This window comes from Bubalus bubalis, chromosome 4 (genome assembly GCF_019923935.1).
Source record: "Bubalus bubalis isolate 160015118507 breed Murrah chromosome 4, NDDB_SH_1, whole genome shotgun sequence".
NCBI lineage: Eukaryota > Metazoa > Chordata > Mammalia > Artiodactyla > Bovidae > Bubalus > Bubalus bubalis.
The window spans coordinates 41,872,698-41,900,221 of NC_059160.1; the positions used below are offsets into that span (position 1 = coordinate 41,872,698).

At 39.0% G+C, this 27,524-nt stretch overlaps 1 protein-coding gene across 21 annotated transcripts; it reads left to right on the forward strand.

Moving 5' to 3' along the window:
- Positions 1 to 1,033: 1,033 nt before the first annotated feature.
- Positions 1,034 to 26,958, forward strand: RESF1 (retroelement silencing factor 1). Of its 21 annotated transcripts, none has more exons than XM_025283474.3 (8): positions 1,034 to 1,171; positions 2,440 to 2,531; positions 5,122 to 5,256; positions 8,612 to 8,749; positions 12,020 to 12,082; positions 17,604 to 22,632; positions 23,834 to 23,917; positions 26,234 to 26,958. In XM_025283474.3, exons 6-8 carry the CDS (start codon positions 17,661 to 17,663, stop codon positions 26,398 to 26,400), a joined length of 5,223 nt encoding a protein of 1,740 aa, XP_025139259.3. In that variant the 5' UTR covers positions 1,034 to 1,171; positions 2,440 to 2,531; positions 5,122 to 5,256; positions 8,612 to 8,749; positions 12,020 to 12,082; positions 17,604 to 17,660; the 3' UTR covers positions 26,401 to 26,958. The 21 variants fall into 21 exon arrangements, with proteins under 21 accessions (XP_025139259.3, XP_044797255.2, XP_044797270.2 ...); XM_044941320.2 differs by having other exon boundaries at positions 8,662 to 8,749; XM_044941318.2 differs by having other exon boundaries at positions 1,060 to 1,167.
- The last annotated feature ends 566 nt before the right edge of the window (positions 26,959 to 27,524 follow it).

Genomic DNA, 27,524 nt, shown 5'->3' on the forward strand with positions numbered 1-27,524 from the left:
GTTTACAGGGCCATCATAACCAGACCTATGGGGATAGCTGCAGGAGCAGAGGGTTATCATATCACCTTGGGGGCATGACCTGCACCAAGAAGGTCACACCTTCATACCTGCAACACCCAACCACACTCCCTCCCCCTTTAGTATAAAAGTAGCCTGAATTCTAATTCAGGTTTAAGATGTTTCTTTGGGACACTGGTCTGCCATCTCTTCTGTCTGTTGGTTTTCTGAATAAAGTCGCTATTTTTTGTTCCAACAACTGGCCCCTCGATTTATTGGCCAGTCACGCAGCAGGCAGTGTCAGTTTGCATTTGGTAACTAAACTGCAATTTGGGTCAAGCAAACTATAGCAAAAGCCAGAGTCCAACAAACAAAGCAAAGTTACTTTATGGAGAAAAAGGAGTTTGGGAGCAGTTCTTTTGAAGGAAGTTTCATTGGGGAAAAGTGAGGGTGACAGTTTCTCATTGGCTGAGTTGTGGGGTAGTCTATTTCTTTTAGGAGCCGCAATGTATGGGTTGGTCAAAAAGTTTGTTGGACAGCTTACATCTTTTCCTGTCGGGCCCTGTAATTGACAATTCTTTCTGTAATTTACTCAGAGTGGTACCGTACTGTATGACAGCTCCCCCTTCTGGCCTTTCAACTCTATTTTGGTGAGGTTTCCCTTTACTGTATTAATTTTCACAACTTTGATCTATAGAAATCCTCAGGCAAAAAGAGTCTATTTCCTTTGAGAAAGTTTTTCTGTGTTAAAGGATGTTCCCCTTTGTTAGAAATATACATTTTCAGCCCGGAGTTAGACTTACTGAATGGGTAATTTTGTAGGTGGTGCTTTTCAGTCCCTTTTTAACAACCTTCAAAAGATACTGATGCAAGTTAAAGACAAAGAGCCACTGTTTGAGAAGTTTTCTTCTTCAGATACATGAACTAGCTGTGCAAGCTTGGGAGATAACAGAAGGGCCGGGCTCCCCGGACTCCACTTCATCCGAGCGGCACTAGGACCCCGGTACCGGATACCGGGTCTCGCTACTGCCGTTGCGCCGGGGCGGGGTTGGCTTTCCGGGAGTGGGCCTCCCCCTCGACCCGCCCCTGGAGGCGGACCCGAGTTGACTTAAACTCCGGGGCCGAGAGGAGCTGCGTTTTCCCGGCTCGCCCCGGTTGGGTTCAGCTCCGGTAGGTAAGTAGGGACCTGGTTCCAGCCGGCACTCGCACGTTTCCTCGAGTTCTCGGCGGGGCGGGGGGGCACCGGCAGCCCAAGTGCCCGCAGGCGGGGGCTGGGTGTGCGGCGGCGAGTGCTTTTGTTCTGTGGTGGGGACTGAGCGGCGGCTACGGGCTCTCCGGGGGCTCGAGCCTCTGGCCAGCGGTGAAGGCTGGCCCGCCGGGCTCGGCTCGGTGCCCGCCCACCGCGCGGGGTGGGCCGGGAACCGGGGCGGACGTCGACCCCGAATCAGAGGGCGGCGCCTCGCCGGGTGTTTCTGTAGAACGCCTTTCCTCACCATAGAGGTCGCGGGTGGCGACTGCGAGGACGCATTTTGTTAAACTGCAAGGCGATTGGTTAGACTGATGGATGTGAGAGTGGCTTATGTTTTTAATGATTTCCTGTCGCTGGCTTGGAAAAAAAAAATCTTTGTTTTGAATTTATTTTTCCAGTGTTCCCTTCTTCCCCACCCCCATTAGGCCGAACCTCCCAAAACAAAATTGCTCAGCTTGGGTCTCCAAGTGGCCCGCAAACACGTTGGTGCCGGAGTCGCTTTCCGTTCCTCGGCAGTAGTTAGTCCCTCGAGGCATTTTTAAATGCACAAATGCGTACCGATTTTAGATGTTCTCGAGGGATACGAATTTCCTAAGCAGATGTCCTTTGGGAACAGCAAGTTTTCAGAGAATGGTTTCCGTGAAAACAATTTATTTGTAATATTTTAGTGTCTGCCTTCAAAATAAAAAGAAGAGTAGGTGAAGGGGATGAGCTGGGGGTGTATTTAAATAGACGCGTCGCAGAGCTTGTTTGGGGATTTTTCTGATTAATGTGTTAACTGTAAATCAAACGAGTTCTATTCGGTGTTAACATGAAAGAGTTATGGTTTTATTTTTTCCTGTGCAGTTGGATTCTCATTTTCTAATTCGATAAAGAATTGTTAAGTTGAAAGTGTTTCGAGTGATAGAAGGAGTGGGTCAGGAGGCGTGCACTTGAATTATCACTTAAAAAGTAAATGGTAATTTACGGCAGACCCAGTTTCTATTTGTTACTTTGCCTTCTTAAGAATTCAGTAAGCTTAGTTTGCTTTTGATCCAGCCTTAACACGGTTTGAGCAGCAATGTCATATCAAGTAAGCAGATTAGTATGCATCTTTATTATAATTTTAATGTGAATTTTATATAAATAAAATAAAATTACAAATTTTATATTGAATTTATTATCAATTATAAAATGTTTATTGCTGTCCCTAGGACCAAAGAAGTAAACACTGTGTGGAGTGGTACTGACAAGTTTGGAGGGAAATGGTAGCATATACAGTAATAAAGGAGTAATATATTTAAAGGTAAGTGTGTTAGCTTTAAGTAGTCTACTCTAATTTATCTGTTGTGGAACAGAATGATTAAGCTGAACCAGTATTGGTTCAGTATTAAACTACAAGGGCACAGACAGTAAAGAATCCACTTGCAATGCTGGAGACCTGGGTTTGATCCCTGGCTTGGAAAGATTCCCCTGGAGAAGGGAATGGCTACCCACTCCAGTAGTCTTGCCTGGAGAATTCTGTGGACAGAAGAGCCTGGTGGGCTACGGTACCTGAGGTCACAAATAGTTGGACAGCACTGAGTAGCTAACACCACCACCAGCTTACAATGGATTTGATGACAAAGTTTGAGGAGAAGTAATACAGTTGACATAACAAGGAATTCTAAATTACTAAAGAAGAGGTCTAATTAACATTATTCTCTACATGGTCTGTTTCTTATTTTATTTTTCAAATTCATTACTTGTGGCACATGGGATAAGGCAGCACAGAACAGAACTCTGAGAGAACTGATCCCTAAAATAGGGACCTATACAGCCAAAGTGGTCATTTCTGGGGCGTCCATCCTGTAAACTCCAAGTAGTATTAGGAAACTTTCTGTAATGATATGAGACCATGGTCCCTGCAGTCACACTGCTGAGCATCAGGTCTTGGCTCTTCCACTTACCATCTATGCAGACTTGGGAGAATTATTAAACTTCCCTTTTTGTAAAATAAGGATAACAATAGTACCAACCTCATGGGATTGTTAAAATAAGTTAATGAGTTTTGTAGATATAACACACTTGGAAGAGCTCCTGGTAAATGGTAAGTGCTTAATAAATTTTAACTGTTGCCATGTTAGAGAAAATATATTTTATGGCCTGTCTTATAAGAGATGATGGTTCACTCATTTAAACTCGAAACCAATTTATCAGCTTTGTGTTGATTAAACCCTTCCCTGTAGATCCTGTAAGTTCTATTTTTGTAAGGAAGTACCAGATGCAACTCTAGTTTTTACCTGCAGGAATGTTTGAAGTCAGCAATGCTTCTACAAAATTTTCCAGCCAGGGCAGATTTGTCCAAAAGCCTTATATTCCCTGTTCTGGATATACAGGACTCTTCTTCCCTGATAGCTCAGTTGGTAAAGAATCCGCTTGCAATGCAGGAGATCCTGATTCAATTCCTGGGTCAGGAAGATCCGCTGGAGAAGGGTTAGGCCACCTACTCCAGTATCCTTGGGCTTCCCATGTGGCTCAGCTGGTAAAGAATCCGCCTGCAATGTTGGAGACCTGGGTTTGATCCCTGGGTTGGGAAGATCCTCTGGAGAAGGGAAAGGCTACCCACTCCAGTATTCTGGCCTGGAGAATTCCATGGACTGTATAATCCATGGGGTCGCAAAGAGTTGGACAGGACTGAGCTACTTTCACTTTCATTTTTGGGGAAGGAAATGGCAACCCACTCTAGTATTCTTGCCTGGAGAATTCCATGGTCAGAGGAGCCCAGCAGGCTACAGTCCATGGACTTGAAAGAGTTGGACACGACTTAGCGACCAAACCACCACCACTTCCCATTTAGATTAGCAATGTTTTAGATGTGATCAAGTGCAAATGTTCAGTGCAAGTGATCCTACCTAATGTTTAAAAAGGATTTAGAAAGGTGAATTTCAGGAATTGCTTTTCATTTTAAATCAGTCATCTCTGCAACGCCACCCCTAGCTCCACAAAGGCATATTCTGTGTGAAACAGGCTCAGAAAACATTCCATTTGAGACTTTATGACTCTGTGACCCATGCTCTGCAGCATGCTAGACTTCCTTTTCATTCACTATCTCCTGGAGTGTGCTCAAATTCATGTCCACTGAGTCCAGTGATGTCATCCCAACTATTTCATCCTTTCTCGCCCCCTTAACCAGTTTACCAACCCAATCTATTGAAATGCGAATTAAAATGTACTTTGTAATAAACCTTGTAAAGAAGTATCTTATGGACCTTTGACGAATTCTGACAGCTCTGTGGTATATCCATCCTTGATATCATAAGAGTGCTTATAAACTGAAGGGCAATGTTAGAGGCTAGCCTATTGTAAATGTCTCAAGTGAAGCATATAGTTACATGTAATGGTTGCAGAGAATTTCTCAAGTGAAACATATAGTTATATGTAATGGTTGCAGAGATTTTGTGACAATCACCAAGATTCTCTTGAGATGTATTAAGTTGCAAGGCTTCACTTGTAAATGAAAACTGTGTCCAGTACTTTGTCCACCTGATGTGAAGAACTGACTCATTGGAAAAGACGCTGATGCTGGGAAAGATCGAAGGCAGGAGATGGTTGGATGGCATCCCCGACTCGATGGACATGAGTTTGAGCAAGCTCTGGGAGTTGGTGATGGACAGGGAAGCCTGGTGTGCTGCATTCCATGGGGTCTCAAAGAGTCAGACACAACTGAGCAACTGAACTGAAATCACTTGTAAATAAAATCTTGTGGTTAAAATTGCAGAGTGTTGCAAGAAATTATGTTGTCCAGTTAGGTTTTAAGAAACAAAAAGTCATAAGCAAGTTTTTAGTTTTTAAGTTCCCAAAGAGAAGTTATTGGATCATATAAATTAAAGGGTTCCATGTGGCTTGACTTTCAGGTTTGACTGGATCCAACATTTGAATCTGAAAGTTGTAAAGACTTGAAACACTGTCTTTGAGCTCTGCTGTCTGCTTTGGCATTGACTTCATTCTCAGGCACACATGCCTTCATTGGATAGCCCTAACATCTCCAGGTATATGATCAGTCAGCTTCAACTTGCACATAACATGCCTTTTGTCTGTGCTCTGCCAGAAGCCTGTAGTTCATTGTGTCATGTGCCCATGTCTGTGCTAATAACTGGGAAAAAAAAAATTTTAAGCTACAGTTGAGAGATACAATTCACATGTTATATTCATACAATTCAATTTATCCATTTACCATGTACAGTGGTTTTGCATATACTCAGTACTATGTAACCAATACCATCGTCACTTTTGGAACATTTTCTTGACCCCGGAAAGAATCTCTGTACTCATTAACGGACACTCTCCATTCTACCCATCTGCAGGCAACCATTTAATCTAGTTTGTCTCTATAGATTTGTGTATTCTGAACATGTGGTCTCTTACGACCCTGAACACCTTGCATGATGTTTTCAAGATGCATTCATATAAAAGCATATTAAAGCATGTCTTTCATTCCTTTCTATTGCAAAGTAGTAATTCCATTGTATGAATATACCACTTTTTTTTAGATGTCTTACTAAATTGAGGAAGTTCCCTTCTGTTCTAGTTGTAGTGTTTTTATCTGAAAGGACGTTGGATTTTAGGATGAATTTAATTTCAGTCATGTTAGATGCTTTTTATACCTCCATTTCAGATGGTCATGTGGTTTGTGTCCTTTATTGTATTGGTGTGTTACAGGATATTGGTTCTACGTTAAAAAAAAGACAAGTCAATCTTGTATTTCTGGGATAAGTCCCACTTCATTATAGCATATAATTATTTTTATATGCTGTTACCTTTGTTTTGCTAGCATTTTGTTGATTTTTCCATCTATATTCATAATAAATTGGTCTGTAGTTTTACTGTTTGTTTTTTCCCCTTTTTCTGCTTTTGGTATCCTTAGTTTTCTTAGACATTAAGTCGCCATCCCTTGACCTTTTCTCATGACCCCCCACCATTTTACAGTGGACCAGATGAAGGGGCTAAAGATTAATGATCACCAGTTGTTTTTCCCTCAGGCATATGGAACAGAAGTTAATTACTACCCTTTCCTGGATCCGAGAGCTGATAATTTATCAGACCAAGGACACATTCCTCTGAGAGCCAGGAATTCGAGACAAAGGATATAGTTTTAGGTTAATGGAGTGGGATGTTTGTTGAAACAGGCTGAGGTCTCAGAGTTCCTATACTAACTCCCTAATGATTTCTACCTCAGTATTTTATAGGATGATGGAAATTGATCTCCAGTGGGTCACTGCTTCATTAGATCCCTAAAGAGTCACTGCCACAAATTCTATCAGATTTTACTTTTTCCTTCTATACAGTCATGTTATTTGACAAAGTGTAGTGGCTCAGGTGCACGGGATTGTTCACTTTATACTTTCACATTATTTCTCATCCAGCAGAATTTGAGTGGCTCCCTTGTGCTTGCTGGGGAAGGAAGACAGTACTGATCAGGGGGTTGAGGGTGCATAGAAGTCATTATTTACCCTAGACTGTCACCACTATCTTCAACATAGCTGCAGGCCAAATGAAAATCTTAATTATAAGGATACTTGGAAACTCAGCAGCTGCTGATTCGGGGAGTGGACGTCCTTGGAGCTGTGTCCTTGGGCAAAGGCCTGAAAACCTCATCCTATTAGTCATGATTTCTCACGGTTTTCTGATTAAGGGGAAGCAGAACTCTCTTGTATACATTTTCTAGAATGTAGTTACGGCTCTGAATTTAACTGTTTGCTGGATCTGTCATCCTTTACTTGACCCTGCTGAAGATAAGGTAGATTATGTCCTGTATGTCTCTTCTGGTACTTGGGGGTCTCTTTGCGTCATTAATGTCAGCCTCTGGTTTTATAAAATCTGGGTCATGACAACAAAATGCCTCCATTGCAGTTCTTAGAATCCTGTCAACAACCTGGGACTACCAAAGCAATCACTATAATGTGCCTGTAATGACAGGAATAACTAACAGAGTAAAAGATTATATCAGTTGTCCCTTTAGAGGCATTTCATCCTAACTTTATGGGAGCTGAATGGTGAACCTTAGTGGCCTCTGGAACATATTGGGAGCCTGGTTATAGTGTGATGATCATCTTGCTGGGACTTACTGACTAGTCACCCTTACCCAGTGTTAACAAAGTAGAAATATACTTAAATAGGAGGTTGAGTGCCAAAGAATTGATGCTTTTGAACTGTGGTGTTGGAGAATATTCTTGAGAGTCCTTTGGACTGTAAGGAGATCAAACCTAAAGGAAATCCTAAAGGAAATAATCCTGAATGTTCATTGGAAGGACTGATGCCAAAGCTGAAGTTCCAATACTTTGGCCAACTGATATGAAGAGCTGACTCATTAGAAGAGACCCTGATGCTGGGAAAGATTGAAAGCAAGAGGACAAGGGGACTACAGAGGATGAGATGGTCGGAGGGTATCACCGACTCAGTGGACATGAGTTTGAACAAACTCTAGGAGATGGTGAAGGACAGGGAAGCCTGGCGTGCTGCAGTCCATGGGGTCACAAAGAGTCAGACACCACTGAGTGACTGAAGAGTGTAGCTGATTGAGTTGACCTGTGCTTCTGAATCATGTTTGGAGCTGGATACCTGAAAGACTGGAGAGCAGAGATGGAGGTGAACAGCTTCACCATGGTGCTCTGGTGACCTTTTGTAGGGCCTCACAGGAAAGCTTTGTTTAATCTCAGGTGACTGATACTTTGACAGCACACCCCACAGGTCTTCCTGGTACAAACGTTGATAAGCAGCTTCCTGAAAAATGGTACAAGGTGATTCTTTCTGCCTCCCTCGTTTCAGTTGCACCAAAGACTTGACTGTCTCCTTCCTTTGGGGGTATAGTGGCAGGCTGCAGTTTAGAATTCTCAGCAGTCTGTTTTCTCATCCACCTCTGTATTGCCTAATGGGACTAAGGACACTGATGTTGGTTTTGCTATTTGTGTTAGAAAAAAAACTTCATGAGAATCCATTCAGTCTTAATCTGCGGTCTTTCTGCAGCAGTGTAGAAAGCCAGCCCAAAAGCCGGGACAGTGGGACTTCCAGCCCTGCCAGCCCTCGTCCTTCTGCTTAGGACTGCTTGGCTTCATGCATTTGTTGTAACCATTAAATGTGACAGTGCATTCAAAGCATTCAGTACAGTTCTTGACATACATTTTCAAAGGTTAGCTCTTACTACTTATGGAGTTGTATTATAAATGTAAAATTTAGGATAGTCTAATCCTGAAAGCCTAATTCAAGGGCCCGGACACAAAAGCCAGACCTGAAAAAGCTTGAGTAAATCTTGATGCGTTGGAATTCCTCGGAAGTGGGTTTTATATTTGCTGGTATTTGTGGTTTCGTTGAGTTTTTTAAAAGTATCTGTACCTTTTTCCATTGCAGATCAGTTTTTAAATGAAAAACACTAGTTTTCCTCAATTTAACCACAACAGGGGACTCTCCAAAGAAACAGAAGCAGAATGAAAGCCATAAGGAAAAGGTCCAATTTAAAATACCAGAACAGATACAAGTGTTTTTGAGGTATGAGAAGAGTATCATATTTTTTTAAGAAATCCTGTATTTTTGAGGTACTGGAATGCTGACAGATGAAATCATGCGATGTTTATGGTTGACACAGATGTGAAGGGAGGGGTGAAGACTTTCCCATCTACAACTTTAAATAGGGACTTCTCTAACTTGGTCTTCAGCAGGTATAGATAATGTTTATTCATTTGACAAACATTTATCAAAGCTTTCTAGACAACTACTATAGATATGCATCCTTTTAAAAAAATTTCTTGGCCACAGAGCACTCACTGCATGTGGGATCCTAGTTCCCTGACCAAAGATCCAACCTGTGACCTCTGCCATGGAAGCATGGAGTCTTAACAAGTGAACACCTGGGAAGTCCTTATATATGCATCTTTTAGGTTACCCTGAAACAGCCTTTTTAAAAACCCATCTCTCTTGATTTTAATAGCTTTATCTTTCACTATGATAATGTTCCAATTTCTTTGATAAATTAATGGTTACCCTTGCATATAAGATAATCATGTGGCCTAATTTGTCCTCTCATGTTCTGTTTTTTACTATTTTGTCTAACCTAAAGTAGGCTTAGCCATGGGAAACCATGAGAGGTCCATTTCAGTAGAGTTCTTTCTGTTGGTGGTTGTATGTGCTTGTGCACATGTGCTTAAGATAGGTATTAATATGATTATTCTTTAAAGGTATGATTTTTAGGTTATTTTTTGGTTTGTAATTTTCCGTGATAAGGCTGATTTTAAAATAAAGGAGGCTTTCCAGTTAAACCATATTTGCATTGTATGGATATAGAATATTTTTTAAAAACTCACAAGTCTTAATGTTAGTGAGGTCTTCATGAAAATTTTATGTGAAAATCCACAGGCATTGTTACATTTAGTCTACTGCAGCCATTGACTTCCCTCTTTTTTTCTGCTTCACAAATTGATCTTAATTTTGCAGTTTACAGCTTGCTGTTCACTGCTTACTCAGCCATGGATTTTAGTGACTTGCTTTCTTCCCACTTTTTCTCACACCAAGTAATATTAATAATATGTAAGATATAAATGTAGGGATCGTCAAAGCTAAATTTTTGTCTATTTTCAGGATAAAAGTTTTTTTTTAATTAAGAAATTTGAAAGATTGTTTTTGTGATGACACACAGAATGTTTCCATGGATTCTCTTTGAAATAGGAATATATGAATTACGACTGTGAACCACCCCCGCCCAGTGTAGACACTAGCACTTTATCAATATCAACACACCCGGACTGCTTGCCTCCCCTCCTGGTGAGGGCCACCTCACCTTATCAGCATCAGCAGATTAATATTGCTTGTTCTCCAAACTGTAAAACCAGCATTCAGATGGATGGGTTAGAGCCAAACTTTGTGCCAGCTATATCAAGGATCATTATTTAGGGCTTGCTAATTTACCTATAGCTATTCATAGCTAGGAGCATTCCCTGCAACAGAATGTAAAAATCTAGAGCTAGGTGGCTTGCTGGCATGTGCACCCATCACTAGACTGCTTGCTGACCCTTTTACCACTTGACAAAAGTACATGAACTGTTGGATCCAATCTGTAGTAACTGCCAGAGAGCAGACAACCTTAAAACTACAAAGCATCCAATGGACAGCTGTGTACTAACCTACAACCTAAAGGTATTATAGTTTTTTAATTTTTATAAAATCTTCACTATAAACTAGAAAGGTGGGTATGTATAGTATGTTCAGAACTCCTATTTCCTTGTGTGTTTTTTTCCCCTGCCAATTCTGTTCATTACCAAAAGTGGGGAATTGAAGTCTTTGACTTTTGGTGAATTGCCTGTTTTTGACTTGTGTATGTTTTACTTATATTTTAATGCTCTCTGAAGTGCATATATATAGTTGTTATATATTGGTGGATTGACCCTTTTATGGTTATAAAATGTCTCTATTTATGTAGAGAAAAATTTTTGGTTTTAGTCTTACTTTTTTTCTGATAATGTATTTAGTTATTCTGCCTTTCTTGTGGCTGTTGGCATATCTTTTTTTATCCTTTTGTTTTCAATCATTTTTATCTTTGAATCGAAGGTATACCTATTGAAATATATAGTTGGCTAGCCCTTTTAAAAAAGTAATCTGACATTCTGTCATTTGAATTGTTTAATCCACTCACTTTTAGTGCAATTGTTAATATAGTTGGATTTATATCTGCTGTTTATACTTTTTATTTTCTGTCTCATGTGTTTTTGTTTCTCACCATTTTCTTTTGCACTAAGTGAATATTTTCTAATGTATCATTTTAGCTGCTTTAATAATTTTTTCAATGTATATTTTAAAAGTTATTTTCTAAAAGCACAAATTATTTTTGAAAGTCATTTTGGGGGCTTCCCTGGTGACTCAGTGATAAAGAATCCACCTGCCAGTGCAGGAGATGTGGATTCAGTCCCTGGTCTGGGAAGAACTCACATGCTACAGAGTAACACATAAGGAAGTTTCCATACAGGCCATGGAAAACATCTTTCACAAATTCTAGAAGTCCTGTGACTAGCCTATGTGCATCACAGCTTTTGAGCCTGTGTTTTGAAGCCCAGGAGCAGCAACTGCTTAGCCCATGTGCTGCAGCTACTGAAGCTTGCATGCCCTGGAGCCCATGCTGCACAAGAGAAGCCACCACAATGAGAAACCCAAGCACTACAACTAGAGAGCAGCCCCCTCTCACCACAAATAGAGAAAAGCCCTTGCAGCAACAAAGACGTAGCATAGCCAAAAACAATAAATAAAATTATCTTTAAAAATCATTTTTGTTTCTATCTTTAAGGGTGTTAAGTAAGCATCCTAAAATCTGATTTGTTGCGTTTGTGATTTTATATTATTTTAATGCCATAGCTCAAGGCAGGCATGTGGGATCTTAGTTCCCTGACCAGGTATCAAACCCAGGCCCAAAACAGTGAAAGTGCTGTTCTAACATCTGGACCACAGGGAATTCCCAGAGGTAGGATTTTAAATACAGAGATTTGATACTGTAAATACAGATTACATTTACTAGGCTGTGATTTATAGATTTGGTGATAGTAGGGTGGCAGATAGTGCTATTTTTTTTCCTCTGAAATATAAGCCCCTGAGTAGGGGGAGCATGTTTTATGGGTTGGTGTTTCTGGGGACCAGGGAGGAGAGAAGAGTGGGAAAAATAAAACTACTTTAAAGTTACAGCAGAATAAAGTAGAATTGTTGTACACCTATATGTTTATATAAACTCAGTCCATTGGCTTGTGTGATTTTTCCCCTCCCCCCCCCCCCCCCCCCCAGATAACTTTGGCTACTCCTGCGCAGAGAGGTTCTTAAAGTTCAGCCTTCGTTGGAATTTGTTAGGTAAGTGCTATGGCTGTCACAAGTTGGGAGTGATCAGAGGGTATGGAGATTTGGGAGCAAAAAGTTTTTTTCCGAGAAAAAGTTAAATGATATACCATTGAAATCCTGACTCTGGTAATCTCCATTAAAATATATTTTTAAAATATCTAAGAATATATTGTATCCAGAAGTAGAAACTGTAGTCAGGAAAAAGATCAGAAAACTTTTAACTCCCTCCTTTTTGTGGGGGGTGGGTGGCACACTAAGCAGAAGGTGGGATCTTGGTTCCCAGACGAGGGATGGAGCTTGCACCCCTGCAGTGGAAGTGCAGAGTCTTAACCTTTGGACCCCCAGGAAATTCCCTTAACTCCTTCTAATTTAGTTAGTTCAATGTTGAGTTTTTCTGTGCTTGCGCGAGAGGTCGGGGGGGCGGAATCCGACAACCCCAAATCACTCATAAAGAGCATCCAAATTACTCCTAAAGAACATTTTTCTTCCTACCAATAGGCTCTTTTGGAGAAGGGAATGGCAATCCACTCCAGTATTCTTGCTTGGAGAATCCCTTGGACAGAGGAGCCTAGTGAGCCGCAGTCCATGGGGTTGCAAAGAGTCGGACACAACTGAGTGACTAACGGTACACTACTATAGGCTCTTTTATTAGTCTGCCGGGACTGCTCTGACAAAATGACCAAAGTTTGGTCATTTTTTTTTTTTACCAGCTGAGCTTAAACAATAAATTTCTTACAGTTCTAGAGTCTGGAAGCCTAAGATAAAAGTTTCTGGTTTCTTCTGAGGTCTCTCTTCTTGGCTTGCAGACAGCTATCTGTTTATGTCTCCTTATATGGTCTTTTCCTGTGTGTGCATATACCTGGTGTCTTTTTTGTAAGGTCACTAATCTTGTAGGATTAAGGTCCTAACCCTTTTGACCTCATTTAACCTTAATTGCCTTCCTGAAAGCTGTATCTCCAAATTCAGTCACACTGGAGGATAAGACTTCAATATATGAATTTAGGGGGGACAGAATTCAGTCTGTAACAGTGTCCCACCCCCCAAGCTCACATAAGAAATAGGGAATTATTGGGAATTCACCATCAATATTTTCAGTACTGCTGTTTGTTCATGGCTGCACTGGGTCTTCTAGCTGTGAATGGGATTTCTCTAGTTGTAGTGTGCGGCCTTCTCATCATGGTGGATTCTCTTATTGCAGACCATGGACTCGGGGTATGCACGGGCTCAGAAGTTGCAGTGCATGGGCTTCGTTCCCCTGCAGCATGTGGAATTTTCCTACACCAGGGATCAAACTCCTTTCCCTGCATTGGCAAGTGGATTTTTAACCACTGGACCACCAGGGAAGTCTTATAGTTAAAGCTTTTTAGTTTGTATTATACTTCTCCCTGGTCACTTGTCTTATTCAAGGAGCTTTGCTGGGAGAAGGCCTGTGAGGAAAATATAGCTCTTTCTTCTTAGCACCTGTTTTTAAACCAAAATATATGCTGTCATGATGGATACGGATGATCTGACATTCCCTGACAAATTAAAATCTCAAAGAGAGGAGGTTTCTTTAGTACCTTGATCAAATGACAGGTCAGGACAAACAGATTTCACAAGGCCTTGAAAGGCTCCCTCCTATTACATTGTGTGTGTGAGTGAGTCAGTCATGTCTGACTCTTTATGATCCCATGAACTGTAGCCCACCAGTCTTCTCTGTCCATGGAGTTCTCCAGGCAAGAATACCGGAATGGGTTGCCATTCTTCTCCAAGGGATCTTCCCAACCCAGGGATTGAACCTGGGTCTCCTGCATTTCATGCAGATTCTTTACTCTCTGAACCATCAGGAAAGACTATTAAGTTAGTTATGAGCAAATACAAAAGTAAACATATATATTCCCAAGAATAATACACATAAAACCAAAACTTGTGCCTTCTTCAATCTAGTTTGAGTGCACTCTGATCCATAATGTAATAGATCTAAAAGATCTACAGGTTGTTTTGGATATTCTACATAACTGATACGAAGTTTGTTGTATATTTTCCTTCTCAATTCTTAACACTTTTTACGATCTTCAGTGCAACAATGAACAGAAGTGGGTGATAGTGTTGCCTTTGTTTAAATTGTTTTATTACTAATAATATTACTGTTGCTAAATTTTTTTAAAGTTACCATTTATCAAAATTAAGGAAACGTCTGTTCTTTGTTTCATACAATTGTCCTTTTAATGAATTTTATCAACTGTTCTTAGTTCAGTTACCTAGTTGTTTCCAACTGTTTGAGACCCCATGGACCGTTGCACGCTAGGCTTCCCTGTCCATCACCAACTTCCAAAGGTTGCTCAAACTCATGTCCGTCAAGTTGGTGATGCCATCCAACCGTCTTATCCTCTGTCGCCCCCTACTCCTTCTGCCTTCAATCTTTCCCAGCATGAGGGTCTTTTCCAATGAATCAGTTCTTCTTATCAGGTGTCTAGGTTGGTCATAGCTTTTTTTCCAAGGAGCAAGTGTCTTTTTGTTTCGTGGCTGCAGTCACTGTCTGCAGTGATTTCAGAGCCCAAGAAAATACAGTCTGTCACTGTGTGACATTTTGCTCACATTTTGCTTAGGAATGTTGTGTTTGTTTCTGAGAGATGGACATCTTAATTGTCTTTCTTTTCAGCTTTGGTATCAGAGGCTCAGTAAATATAAGTGTCCCCTCTTTAAAAGAGAGAGTATTTTTATTATGTCAACTCTGGTTAGGGTATGTTTTTTTCAAGGAATTTCTCTATTCCACGTAAATTTTAAATGTTTTGAAAATAGTAATAAATACACTATCATTTTAATGTCTATAGGGTCTAGTGATACTCTCATTTCCCAATATAGGGTTTTTTTTTAATGACCAGTGTTGACAGAGGCTTATTAGTTTTTATTCTTCACCAACTTGTGACTTGTTTAATCTCTGTTTTCATTATTTATTTCACTCTGTCTTTTCCTTGGATTAATTTGTCATTCTTAAATTTATATGATAAATGCAGAGATTATCTCCCAGTTTTTTTTTTTTTAAGCATACATCAACCCATTTTATTTCTCCTTTATTGACTTCTCTGTTTCACATGTCCTAGTGGATCTGTCAGCAAATTCTGTGATTTCCTCCTTCACAACATACACAGATTCTAATCATTCCTCACCACCTCCTCCAGTCTCCCAGTCTTCTATTAAATAAGTCAAGTCTTATGTTAATATGAGGATGGAACCTGTTATGGACTGAACTGTCTTGTCCAGTCTTATGTCTTGTCCTCTATTCTACCCTCCCACCAAATGTATATATTGAAGCTCTAACCTCAGTGAGACTATTTAGAGATGGGGCCTTTAAGGGAGATAATTAAGGTTTAATGAGGTCATAAAGTGTTGTGGTCTTTTACAGACCAGGACCTGGGGACTGGAGTAAACGAAAAGAAAGAGAGAAAGAGCAATATCCCTCAGGTTATGGGGAAAACCAATAAAGCCCATACATAGGACTTGTACTGCTCACGAAGGCCCATGGCATCCTCTCAAGGAGGTCTTGAAAGCCTGGGCGAGAAAGTGAGCTTGGTAGGCTTCCACGCTCCGAAGAACTATCCAGAGACAGAAAGAAGGACGTGGGGGACCCAAGTCTCTAGTGGAACAAGGGTATTTTATTAACAGAAATGCATGCTTATATATCTTCAGTAAAATGATTACTCAGCCCTTAAAAAGAATGAAATTCCACCAGTTGCAACAAAATGGATAGTCTATTAAGTACAAGGTTACTGAAGGGAGTCACTGAAGGGAATCCAAGCAGGTGCTCTTTCCTATGATCTCAGTCATGAGAACTGTGTGCAGCTCTACTTCTTCCTGTATTCCAGGAACTGATAAGGAACAGAGAATCCTTGAGAAATGACACACAAAGAAAGAAAATGCAACATATTGGATCCCTTAAAGTTAAACGTCCCTGACAATAAGGGTGGAATCTTATTCAGTAGGACTGATATCCTATTGGATATTTAGAGGAAGAGACACCAGAGCCCACTGCATTCTTTGTTTCTGAATTATTGGCAATTTCCTAGTTCCTTCTATAATTTCTAGATTAATTCCACTGTGAATTAATCTGAAATATTTATCCTTCAAAAATGAGATCTGTTTATGGCCTAGCAATATGGTCAATACTGGTAAAAATTCCTTGTGCTCTTAGAAAGAATGTGTATTCTGTAGTTGTTTGGCATACTATTAATATGTTTGAGTCAAATTTGTTTACCCTGTCATTTAATACGGTTGCGTGTGTGTGTGTGTGTGTGCACACACACGCACACACATGCACTCATTCATGTCTGACTTTGTGACCTCATGGACTGTAGCTCACCAGGCTCCTCTGTTGATGGAATTTTCCAAGCAAGAACACTGGTGCAGGTTGCCATTTCCTTCACCAGGGGATCTTCCCAACCTAAGGATTGAATTCATGTTGCTCGCGTCTCCTATATTGGCAGGCGGGTGTTTTTTTTTTTACCAGCTGAGCCATCAGGGAAGCCCATTATGGTTACACATTTGTCCATTTTTTAGATATGTCCATGTAAGTGTTCTGGAGAAGGAAATGGCAACCCCACTCCAGTATTCTTGCCTGGAAAATCCCATGGATCCTGGTGGGCTACAGTCCCATGGGGTCGCAAAGAGTCAGACCCAACTGAGGGACTTCACTTCATGTAAGTGTTGGTGAGAGTATAATTTATTTCAATCTGTTTGAAAGGCAATTTGTCACTGATTATGAAAACAATTTTAATGTCTTTTGAATTTCACTTGTAGAAATTTCCAGGAACATTTAGCACAAATATAAAAGCATAAATACATGCTTTAGTGTAGGATAGTTTATAAGTGCAAAAACCTAAGAAAACCAAGTATTCATCAATAGAGAAATGGTTAAATATTGATATACTCATAAAGTGGAATGTTTATGCAGACAGTGAGATAGGTATATGTGTAATGGAATGATAAGATGTCCTAGTTATAGGGATGAAAATCAGGCAAACTGTAGGCAGCATGTTTGGTAGGATTCTGATTTAAAAGAATGAGATTTTATGTGTTGGTGATTTTTATGTATAGAAATTTTCTGAAAGAAAAGTTAACAGTAGTAGATAGCCCTAGGGAGTTAGACACTGGAGATGAACAGTAGTAGTAAAGACTTCATAGGATATGCTTGATTATTTTTAAAAATTTTTTACAGTGAGTATGGATATCTTAGAATAAAGAGCTGGTTAAAATAAATAAATACAGAAAGTAATTGTCTCTTAAGTGTAGCAAAAAAAATTGCTAATTATATAGAGTAGAATGAGTTTCTGTTAAACACCACTGAAAATTTTATTGAGATTTTCCATATTTATTGTTGCATCTTCCTTTGCTCTTTCTCTTACCTGAATTGAAGATGAGGCTTTGTCTAGTATGAGGTTTCAGGAATTTTGATTGACATGGTCAGCATTAGTAATAAAGGTAAGCTGAGGAAATTATCTTAAAAATTCTGACCAGGCCAAACAGCTTTTTAATAAAAGATGTTTATTTCCTACAGATTCCTGGCATTCAAAACAGTTGGCTTTTAACACACTGATACTGCATCAACTTGACAATGAATTGGAATGCAAAACCAGAGAGTGTCACCTTACCACCACAGTATCCTAAAAAACAAGCATCTTTTTTGGAGCAAGGTTTAGTAAATACACTTAGCACAACATCTCAAAGTTCTTTCCATACTGGAAGTAACCAAGAACCATGCCTGTTTCTCAGTAATTCACATCCAGTTTCACAGCCACTACTCAACATCAGGAATCATAAGACTCCTCCACAAATCCCTATTTCTGATTTGCATAGTGGGACCATTGTGACCTCACAAACTTCAGTAGAAAGAATAACATATGCAAATGTTAAAGGACCCAAACAACTAAGTCATGATTTGCAGATTTCTTCAGGAGTTACACCAGATGTATGGTTGAACTCACCAATGGGGAGTTCTACACTTTCTCATACAGGGGCAACTGTATCTCATCAAACTGGTTTTGGAACGAATGTACCCAATGTGCATGCACTACAGAATCAGTTTCTAACATCAGATACCTATTCTATGCAACTACATATGATCCCTTCTAATTCTGGAAGAGTTCCTATAACTTACCAAGGAAACACAAGACTAAACCTACCTTTATCAGAGCAACAGGTTGATTGGGCACCTCAGCGAGCATCCAGTGGACTGACTTATCAAGATTACAGACCACTTCCAAAGCAATACAATTATTCACCACGAAGCTTTTTGCAGGAGCCTGCTCTTCAGAAACAAAACCCTATGTCATCTGTATCATTCCAAGTTAAAAATAATCAATCTCCAAATCCTGCATTGACATTTAAGTCAAAGCAGATTGCAGCTGTACCATCATATCAATATGCAGTTACTCAAACTGACAAAAGACCTCCTCCTCCTTATAACTGTAGATATGCAAGCCAGTCTTTGCAAAGTACTCCACGTCTTGTTAAACAATCCTCTATGGAAGTTCCTCAGAGTCAAGAAATGCACTTACCTGAAATGAGGAAAGACTTTTGTAGAGACTTTCAACAGCAGTGGCAAAACCTGAATGAAAATTTCAGTATGATGGGAAGTTCCTATAACTTGAAAGTAAATACCAGTGTCAATCATCCTTTTAATGAACCTGTTAGATCATCTGTGACTGGTGCTCAGGCTCTTGCTCAAAATAATCAGGAGAGAAGAGTGGATTCTCAAAATCTAACTTCAAATCAAGCACTAGACACAAGTGCCACAAAAGAAAAGTTAGTGAGGGATATTAAAACATTAGTAGAGATAAAAAAGAAGTTTTCAGACCTTGCAAGGAAAATTAAAATTAATAAAAGTCTCTTGATGGCAGCAGGTTGTATTAAAACACCTAATACCTCTTATAGTGAACCAGCTCAAAATTCTGGATTGTCTCTGAAACAAACTGCCAAAATCCAGTCTGGACCACAGCTAACTGTAGTCACTCCAGAGACTGTGGAGGATAAACCACCAACAGCAATGGAATCTGCAGAAGAAACTAATAGACCACATAGTGTGTTGAGTTCCAACCTTCAGGACAGAAATTTTAACCAAGTCAGTTCTGTTTTACTAAATTCTGCCTGTTCAGAAAAGTTGCCAATACCAGAACAAGTCCATGATTTGGAAGTTGTAAATTCTTTAAAGACATCAACTGTTGAGGTAACTCAGGCACCATTAAATAACACCCAGCTTTCATCAGGAAATTCTATCAGCATTGCACAAAATGTGCCAACTAATTCTGAAATAACTTTTCTTCCTCATTCTACATCATCTGAGGAATATATTTCAAAATATCCAAATAAAAATAGGCTAATTCTCAGTTTACTTACTTCTGGAAGTAAAACTCAGAAGAAATTATTAAAAGACACTGGTGAATGTATTCATGATTCTAAACTGCATAATTTTGAAATGAATCCAAATACCGAAAACACTGGTAACCAACTGAAAACCACGGAAACTGTAAATCCTCCAAGGACTTGTAATATAAATGCCAAAATCGCAGACACTTCTTGCTTGGAGTGTAAATCATTTAATGGGGTGTCTTCTAACAGTGGCTCTCACTTTTCCATGGAATTGCTAGCAACATGTCTGTCTTTGTGGAAAAAGCAACCTTCAGAACCTACCAAAGAAAAACAGGATAATGAGTCAAAAACAAACACAACAGCCATTGCAGTTTCAAAGCCTGCGCCCATCTGTGAGAGTAGTCCATTTTCACCTGTGGGAAATTCTCAGAATAAGATAGTAAACAGCTCACAAGAAACTATTTCATCAGTGGTAGCACAAAATTATGAGTCTTCAGGAACAACTACTACAAAAGGGATTGCTGTAGTATCACCCTTAATTCTTTCAGATGTCAATACATTGTCTGTCAAAGATACAACATCTGAAGCTTTACCTGAAATGGTGTATCCAGTTATTAAAGAAGGCAGTGTTTGTAGCTTACAAAATAAATTGACGGAAAATACTGCTGCTTTGAAGATTAATGTTAATGAACCAGTAACAAGTACTACAGGCATCATGATTTTCCCGCTAATTGAGGACAAGCAAAGTGAGTCAACTAATACTAATTCAGAAGGCATACCTAATACCAATCAAGGAAAGCACAATGAATCAGAACCAGATATCCAGTGTCCTGTGAGTGATCAGCAAACATCGTATATATCAAAGGACAGTAGTAGTGTGGGCAGTGATGTATTACAGATCGGCAGTATTTGTTCTCTTGTGGAAGGTGATACCTCTTATGATTCCCAAATAGCAGAGATATTCAACTTGCTCCCTTTGCAAAAAGTTGAGCCACAGAAACCTCTACCCAATCACCAAATGATGAATAGTAGACAACAAAATGAACATTTAGAAAACATCACTGAAAGTAAAGACTTTGACTTTAAAAAAGATGAATTTGTGCAGTGCACAGATGTTTCAAATAAAATAACAGATCAGTCAGAATCACTGCAACTTCCAGCACTGTCACCTTTGAAATGTGTTGAAGCAAAGAGTGGAATTCTAGAGGAAGGCAGTTTGGAGCATATCACTGAAAATGAAAGCATGGCAAATGATACATGCTCATCAGCTGCTACTCAGCAGGACAGTTATCCTCAGGAAGCTGATTTGTCCTGCAGTTACACTGAACAGGATCCTACTACAGATGAAAGTCTCCATGATAAGACATCTATCTTATACCTACATGATCAGCTGTCAGAACTTTTAAAAGAGTTTCCCTATGGTATCGAACCTGTGAACATGCATGAAAGTTCTGTGGTACAGCAGATGGCAAACCAAATTTCAGAAGCTCAAACTTGTGGTAAAACTGATTGTGACTCCAAAGGTTCAACAGACCAGATACAAATTACAATATTAAACACAGATCAGATGAAAGAATTGTTTCCTGAACAGGACGATCAACCCAATGAGGTAGACAAATTGACAGAACCTCAGAAAGAAAAGCCTGTAACAAAGGAAGAGAACCAGTGTGACCCACAGGCACGCAGAGTTGAAGAACGTTGTGCTTCTGTACCATTGGATTCGGAAAAAGATGATATCCGTTGCTGTGCTTTGGGGTGGCTCTCTATGGTTTATGAAGGAGTACCTCAATGCCAGTGTAATTCCATTAAGAAGTCAACTTCAGAAGAAAAAAAACAGATAAATCCTTGTTCTCCTTCAGAGGCCAAGAGTTATAAACAAGGAGAGAGAACCTCTGACAGAGATGTTCCTGTTGCATTAAACAGTCCTCCAAATAATCCTCCAAAGATTCCTCTGACTTGTTCAGTTGAGAAAAAACATTTTCCTGAAACAAAGCAAAGCAGCAATATAAAAGACAAATCCAAAACAGAACGTAACAGTTCACTAAGGACAGAGCAAGAATTATCTGGTCAACTTTTATCTAAAGGTGATAAAAAACTGGATTCTTTGCAGAGTCACAAAAGAAAGAGAAATCTACAATTTCATGAGGTAAATTTTCATTCTGCTAATAAAATTACAAAATTTTCTCAGGAGATCCTGCAGAGGAAGTTCATAGCACAAAACTTAGGGCCACTAAAACCAAAGATGAGTTTTTTGACAAGCAAAACTAAAGATTTGAATATGAAGAATGGTTCTTTGGTACAGTCAGTATCACCAGAAAAGAGAAAATTGAAATCAGGTGGCTCTAAACAAAAATCTTTGGAAGAAAGAAAATTAGATGAAGGGATCATACTTGATTCAGAGATAAAGAGGAAGAAACATGATAAACAAGAGCAGAATAAAAATGTGGGAGGTGGTGCATTTAAATTCTGTAATTTTTCAACCCCAAATGAAAGAGCTTGGATTAAAGAAAAGACAGTATCAAATGTTAAATCCTCGGGCTCTAAGGATAGCTCATCTAAAATGAATAGAGTTCTATCACCAAAGGAGTATTCAAGGCAGAAGCATAAGGAAGCATTAAAGAAAAACTATCTGAAAAGTAGTGATTCTCAGTATATGAGGCCCAGTAAACTTTCTGTGCAAGTGGAAAGTTCTGGGAAATCAAATGAGAGACCCAATGGCAGTGTACAGACCTGTAAGGAATCATTAAATATTGGTACAGGCCATGGTAAAAGCATCAAAACCCATCATTCCAAAGACTCTAAAACATATATTTCAAGGAATATTAAAGGAACAGTTGGTGGAAAGCAGTCTGATAAAATGTGGATTGATAGAACCAAGCTAGACAAAAACTTAAATAATATAAATAATGAAGGTGAATTAAGCCAAATGTCGTCCCAAACAAAGGATCAAAGGAAGCTGTATCTGAACAGAGTTGCATTTAAATGCACTGAACGTGAGCGCATTTGTCTTACAAAATTAGACAATTCACCCAGGAAGCTTAAAGAAAAGAGACCGGAAAGTAAATCTAAGAACCCATTACCTGTGAAAGATACCACGGAAAAACTAAGCATGCTGGAGTTTAAATTATGTCCAGATGGAGTGTTTAAAAATACAAACACTGTTGAAGACCAGAAGGATCTGCAGCACACACCTAGGAAGGAGCAAGCCCCTGTGCAAGGTCCAGTATGATTTTTTTTTTGCTGGTGTCTGCAAAAGTGTAATGCATTGAGGTCAGCAAGTGGCAGAGCACCTCTCTTGATGTCTGGGTAGCTCGGGAACACTTAAACTTATTTTGCATTTACTGAGGTTTTATCAGTATGTTGATAGTTCATTGGTCAATATTTGTTTTAAAAGTTTTTGCCCCACTTGTTGTAAATTATATTACATGCACATTAATGACAAGGTTTATAAAATTTGCAAGGTTTTCCAAATACAAAAGATCTCCCTTTTCACTAAGGAGTGAAGAACATTCTTTGAGCAGTTATAAAAGTATCAGGTAAACATTATTTTAAGTCTTGCTTTTTGTTCAGTTCTTTGGGCTTACAATTTCAGACCCCCAGTGATTTTGAAGTTTTGGTCTAAATATTAATAGCTGTAATTGTTAATGAAATCTTTTTGTTTATACAGAAGTAGTTCGACTTCTTGCCATCTTTGAGTCAGTTGGTGACTATTTTATCACCAAGGTTAAAGTGGTACCTTCTCATATACCCCATAATGGCAATCATGACTTTTCATTAGCTGACGGATAGAATTCTCAACACAGTGCAAGATGAAATGAGAAAATAGGGGACTCAATATTTGTGGTAGTAAGGAAATATTTAAGGGTGGTAGTTATTATATGCAAAACATTGTGTTGCAGAAACCCAGATTGGAAAACTAAAGGATTTGAATGGAAATCTTAGTTTCTCTTGCACTGTTCAGACAGTGTCTGTTGGGGTGTATAAAATTACAATGAATAAGTTACTTTTTCTTGGAAGGTGTATGGATATGTGAGTATATAGAGTATAAATTTGTATTGATTACACTTCATTCTTAAAACTAGATTATTAGAATCTGAGGACCTGATAGTAACAGAAACATTGGGTGTAGATGCAGCAGTGTGAGGTATGTTCTGTGTCATGCCTTTAAGTTATTGTCATGTGTTGGTGTTCAGTCCAGGTGAGAGAAGCATAGTTACATTATGAAGATAAACTTTTTAATTGTGAGATTCAGTCACCTCATATGGAGAAAGCATTTTTCCAGGCCCTTTTTAGAGTTAATGTGTGAGTATACCTAATGCCTTCTAAAATCTGTTTTAGGCTTACGTGGTTTTCCTTCATTATAGTACTAGAAGAGATGAGTAGCAAAGTCTAGAGATCTGAAAATGAATATTTAAATAGTTTCAGGAATAAAAAGTACAAAAGAAGACTGGTTAAAATGTGTGACTGAGGAGAAAAGGATGCCGGAAGCCAACCAAGAAATAGGTAAAACTTATCTATTTGAAGTTTTTATTTTACTTACCTGACACTCATATCTAAGCTGGATTACAGTTCTGAAACTATTGTGAAGCTTGGTTTTTATCCATATTTCTTTTAAAAAATGATTCAGTGTTTGAATGAGTAGTGGGAAGACATTCTCCTATGTTTTCTGTCATGCTTTGAACAGAAAAGTAGTGATCTGTTTCCTTTTAAGAAGAAAATTCTCCCCTTGACTTAGGCAAGGGGTTGGCGTACTTTTCCTGTGTAGACCATGTCCAATAAATATTAGGTTTTGCAAATCATGTTTCCTAAATACTAGGCTCTAATGTTACGGTAACATGAAAAAATGGCTGTAAAATAACAAATGAATATGGGCTATGTTCCAATTAAAGTTTACTAAAACTTGTAGAGGCTGGGCTTGGCCCACAGGCCTGTTAGCTTACCCTCAGTTAGATTATTTGCAAGTTAATTTAATTTTCCAAACCAAGTAGACAAAGATATTCGTATTTATCAGTGAAAGGTTAGATCATTTGATTAAAGTCACATAGCAGCAATAAAGAGAAGCAAGAGAGGAAGTGTGACAAAGGTTTATTATTGTTGTTTAGTTGCTAAGGTGTGTCTAACTCTTCTGCAACCTCATGGACGATAGCCTACCAGGCTCCTCTGTCCATGGGATTTCCCAAGCAAGGATACTCGAGTGGGTTGCCATTTCCTTCTCCAGGGGATCTTCCAGACCCAGGGATCGACCTCATGTCTCCTGCATTGGCGGGTGGATTCTTTACTGTCGACCCATCAGGGAAGCCCACAGAAGAGTTAAAAAACAAATATATATGAACAGGCATGTATAATTTGAGTCTTCTACATTGAAGATGTATATGGGAAAAAAATTCAGCTGAATCAAATCAAAAGAAAAAGGAATGAAATCTTAATTAGAATAGGAAGACAATGGAAAGTGCAAAAAATGAATTCGTGAGAAAGTAGAAAACACACTCCTAAAGTTGGAACACAGACATGAGAAAGATATAAATGGATGTGGTGATTGGGGCAAAAAAGGTCTTTGGAAGTGGGAGGGGACATAACTTGCCTCATTGCCTCAGAGATGGCATGACCTGAGTCCAAAAATACTCAGAAGACAGACACATTCGCAGTGACCAGAGAGGCTCAGGAAACATCATGAGCTAAACAACAGACAAGAAGATAACTGCAGACAGGATGAGTAATAAACAGTGAAGGTGGGACATAGTGCTCAGGTTCATGATGAAAAAAACACAAACCAGGGCCCAGAGCAGAGCTGCACACAGGCAGGGTGAGAGGAAAGCTAAGAAACAAGTTTGGAGCTCTGTCAAAAGTCTAATGAAACTCAAGGAAATCATGAAAAAGCATACCAAGATGAAGAGGCTAGAGAACTAGAACAAGCTTAAAGCAAAGGTCATCAATTCTTAGATGGCTATAAAAAATACATTTTAGATAAGTGACAGTAAATTTGGTGGCAAAGGTTGGAATGTAAATGGAGCAGGTGAAACTGTCAGGCTGAGGTAGAAGAGGAGGTGACAGAATCCAGTGGAAAACCACTTAGAGCCCACCTCAGTGATCAGCATTCAGGACAGAACGCTAATGTGGTCAGAGAAGAACTTGAAACATTAAGAATTTAACAGTAACCATACTCTGTTACCAAAAAATGAAGAATAATAATTAAGAGGACAGAGTACTTGACCCATCTGGCTGGAAGAAGTAAAATAGGACATTTAATCCAGAAAGGAATGGCTAGAGCAGGAAGGCAAAGTATAGGAACTCAGAATTGGAATAGCTTCTCAGATAAAGAGGTACATTTTAAAATGCACAGAAAGAGGAATAGCTGGCTGGGCCCATCAAAGGATAGTGAGACTAATGATCGCACTGTAGTTGAAAGAAACAGAAATATAGATATTTCTTAGAATACCTCATGCATAGTAAGGCCAGAATATGCAAACTGTACTTCCATGTGCTCTTTGGAACTGGCTTGCCCTGGTGCATTTTATATTGCTAGCTTAAATGGCTGTTAGGAGAGGCACATTCTTAAAAGTACGCAAATGATAAGAGATTTTACTTGGTAGGGGTATAGATAAAGGAGAATAGCCCTCGTCAGTGAAGATGGGGATGAGGTAGTAAAGGGGAGGCAAGATGTCCTGTTTATATACATTATAATTCTATAGGTAAAGAGCCATTGTTTGTTACACTTTACTCTCTATTGCAGATAAGAATGCATGTTTTCCCTCTCAATTTATATTGATTGTACTGGTCACTAACATTAAGAGTAACAAAGTAAAATTTTTGTTTCCTTAGATGATAATGTTTTGGCTAATTCAAGGCTCTCCAAGAGAAACTGCAGTGCAGATGGATTTGAGATACTACAAAACCCAGTAAAAGATTCAAAAGCAATGTTTCAAACCTACAAAAAGCTGTACATGGAGAAGAGAAGCAGGAGTCTTGGTAGCAGTCCTTTAGAATAATTTTGAGACTTTAATTCTTCTTACCACCAGAAAATTTCTGTTAAATATTTTTCTGGAAATACTCAAGATTGCCATGATAAAATTTCTGAGTCTGGTTACCCCTTAGGTTATACATATCATTGAAATTAATTAAATTGGCTTGAGAACCTTATTTTGTGGGTATCGGACATAAGAAATAGGTGGTATTTGTCAAGGAAACCATAAGCTATTGAATTCTGACGTTACTGAACCAAATGTACCATTATCTTAAAAGAAATTTTTATACAAATCTTGTTTTGAAATGCTAACTATCCATCCTAAGGGAGATTTGTTCCTTATTTAAGGACTAGTTTATTTCCTCTGGGACTGTATTTTTGTTTTGAAAACTTTTTAGCAAAACTTATTTTTTCAGAAATGCTCACTGTGAATGTCGAAGTATATTCTTTAGTATTTTATACTGAATCGTTAACTTTTTGTCAGAAGTCTCGTTTTATACTTATTAAACTGAATACAGTTTTTGGAATAATGTTTAAACATTACTTTTCATACTTGAAATAAACATTTATTTTTTAAAAACTAGGTTGGAAATGGTTTTAATTTTGTTGCCTATCCTCACAGCAGCACTTTTTAGAAAGGTGTTTTTAAAAGAAATGTTCAATGTTTTCAGGTTTATTCAGAAGAGGAGCAAAAATTTTTCTAGGTTTAGGAAATTTCAAGGAATGCAAAATAAAATTGTTCATATGTTTCTGGGCTTTACTCTATATGACAACTAGAAGTATGGATTTGTTTTCATAAAACCTTAATGTTACAAGGTTTTAAAAATACATTTTAAAATTTTTTCTGGGAGTAGGGAGAAATGGAATATTCATTGAAAGTACTGATGCTGAAGCTGAAGCTCTAATACTTTGGCCACCTGATGCTAAGACCTGACTCATTAGAAAAGACCCTGATGCTGGGAAGGAGTGAGGAGAGGAGGGAAAGGGGATGACAGAGGACCAGATGGTTTGATGGTATCACTGATTCAGTAGACATGAGTTTGAGCAAGCTCCAGGAGATGGTGAAGGACAGGGAATCCTGATGTGCTGCAGTCCATGGGGCTGCAGAGTCAGAAAGGACTGAGCAACTGAAAAATGAGGGAGAAATGG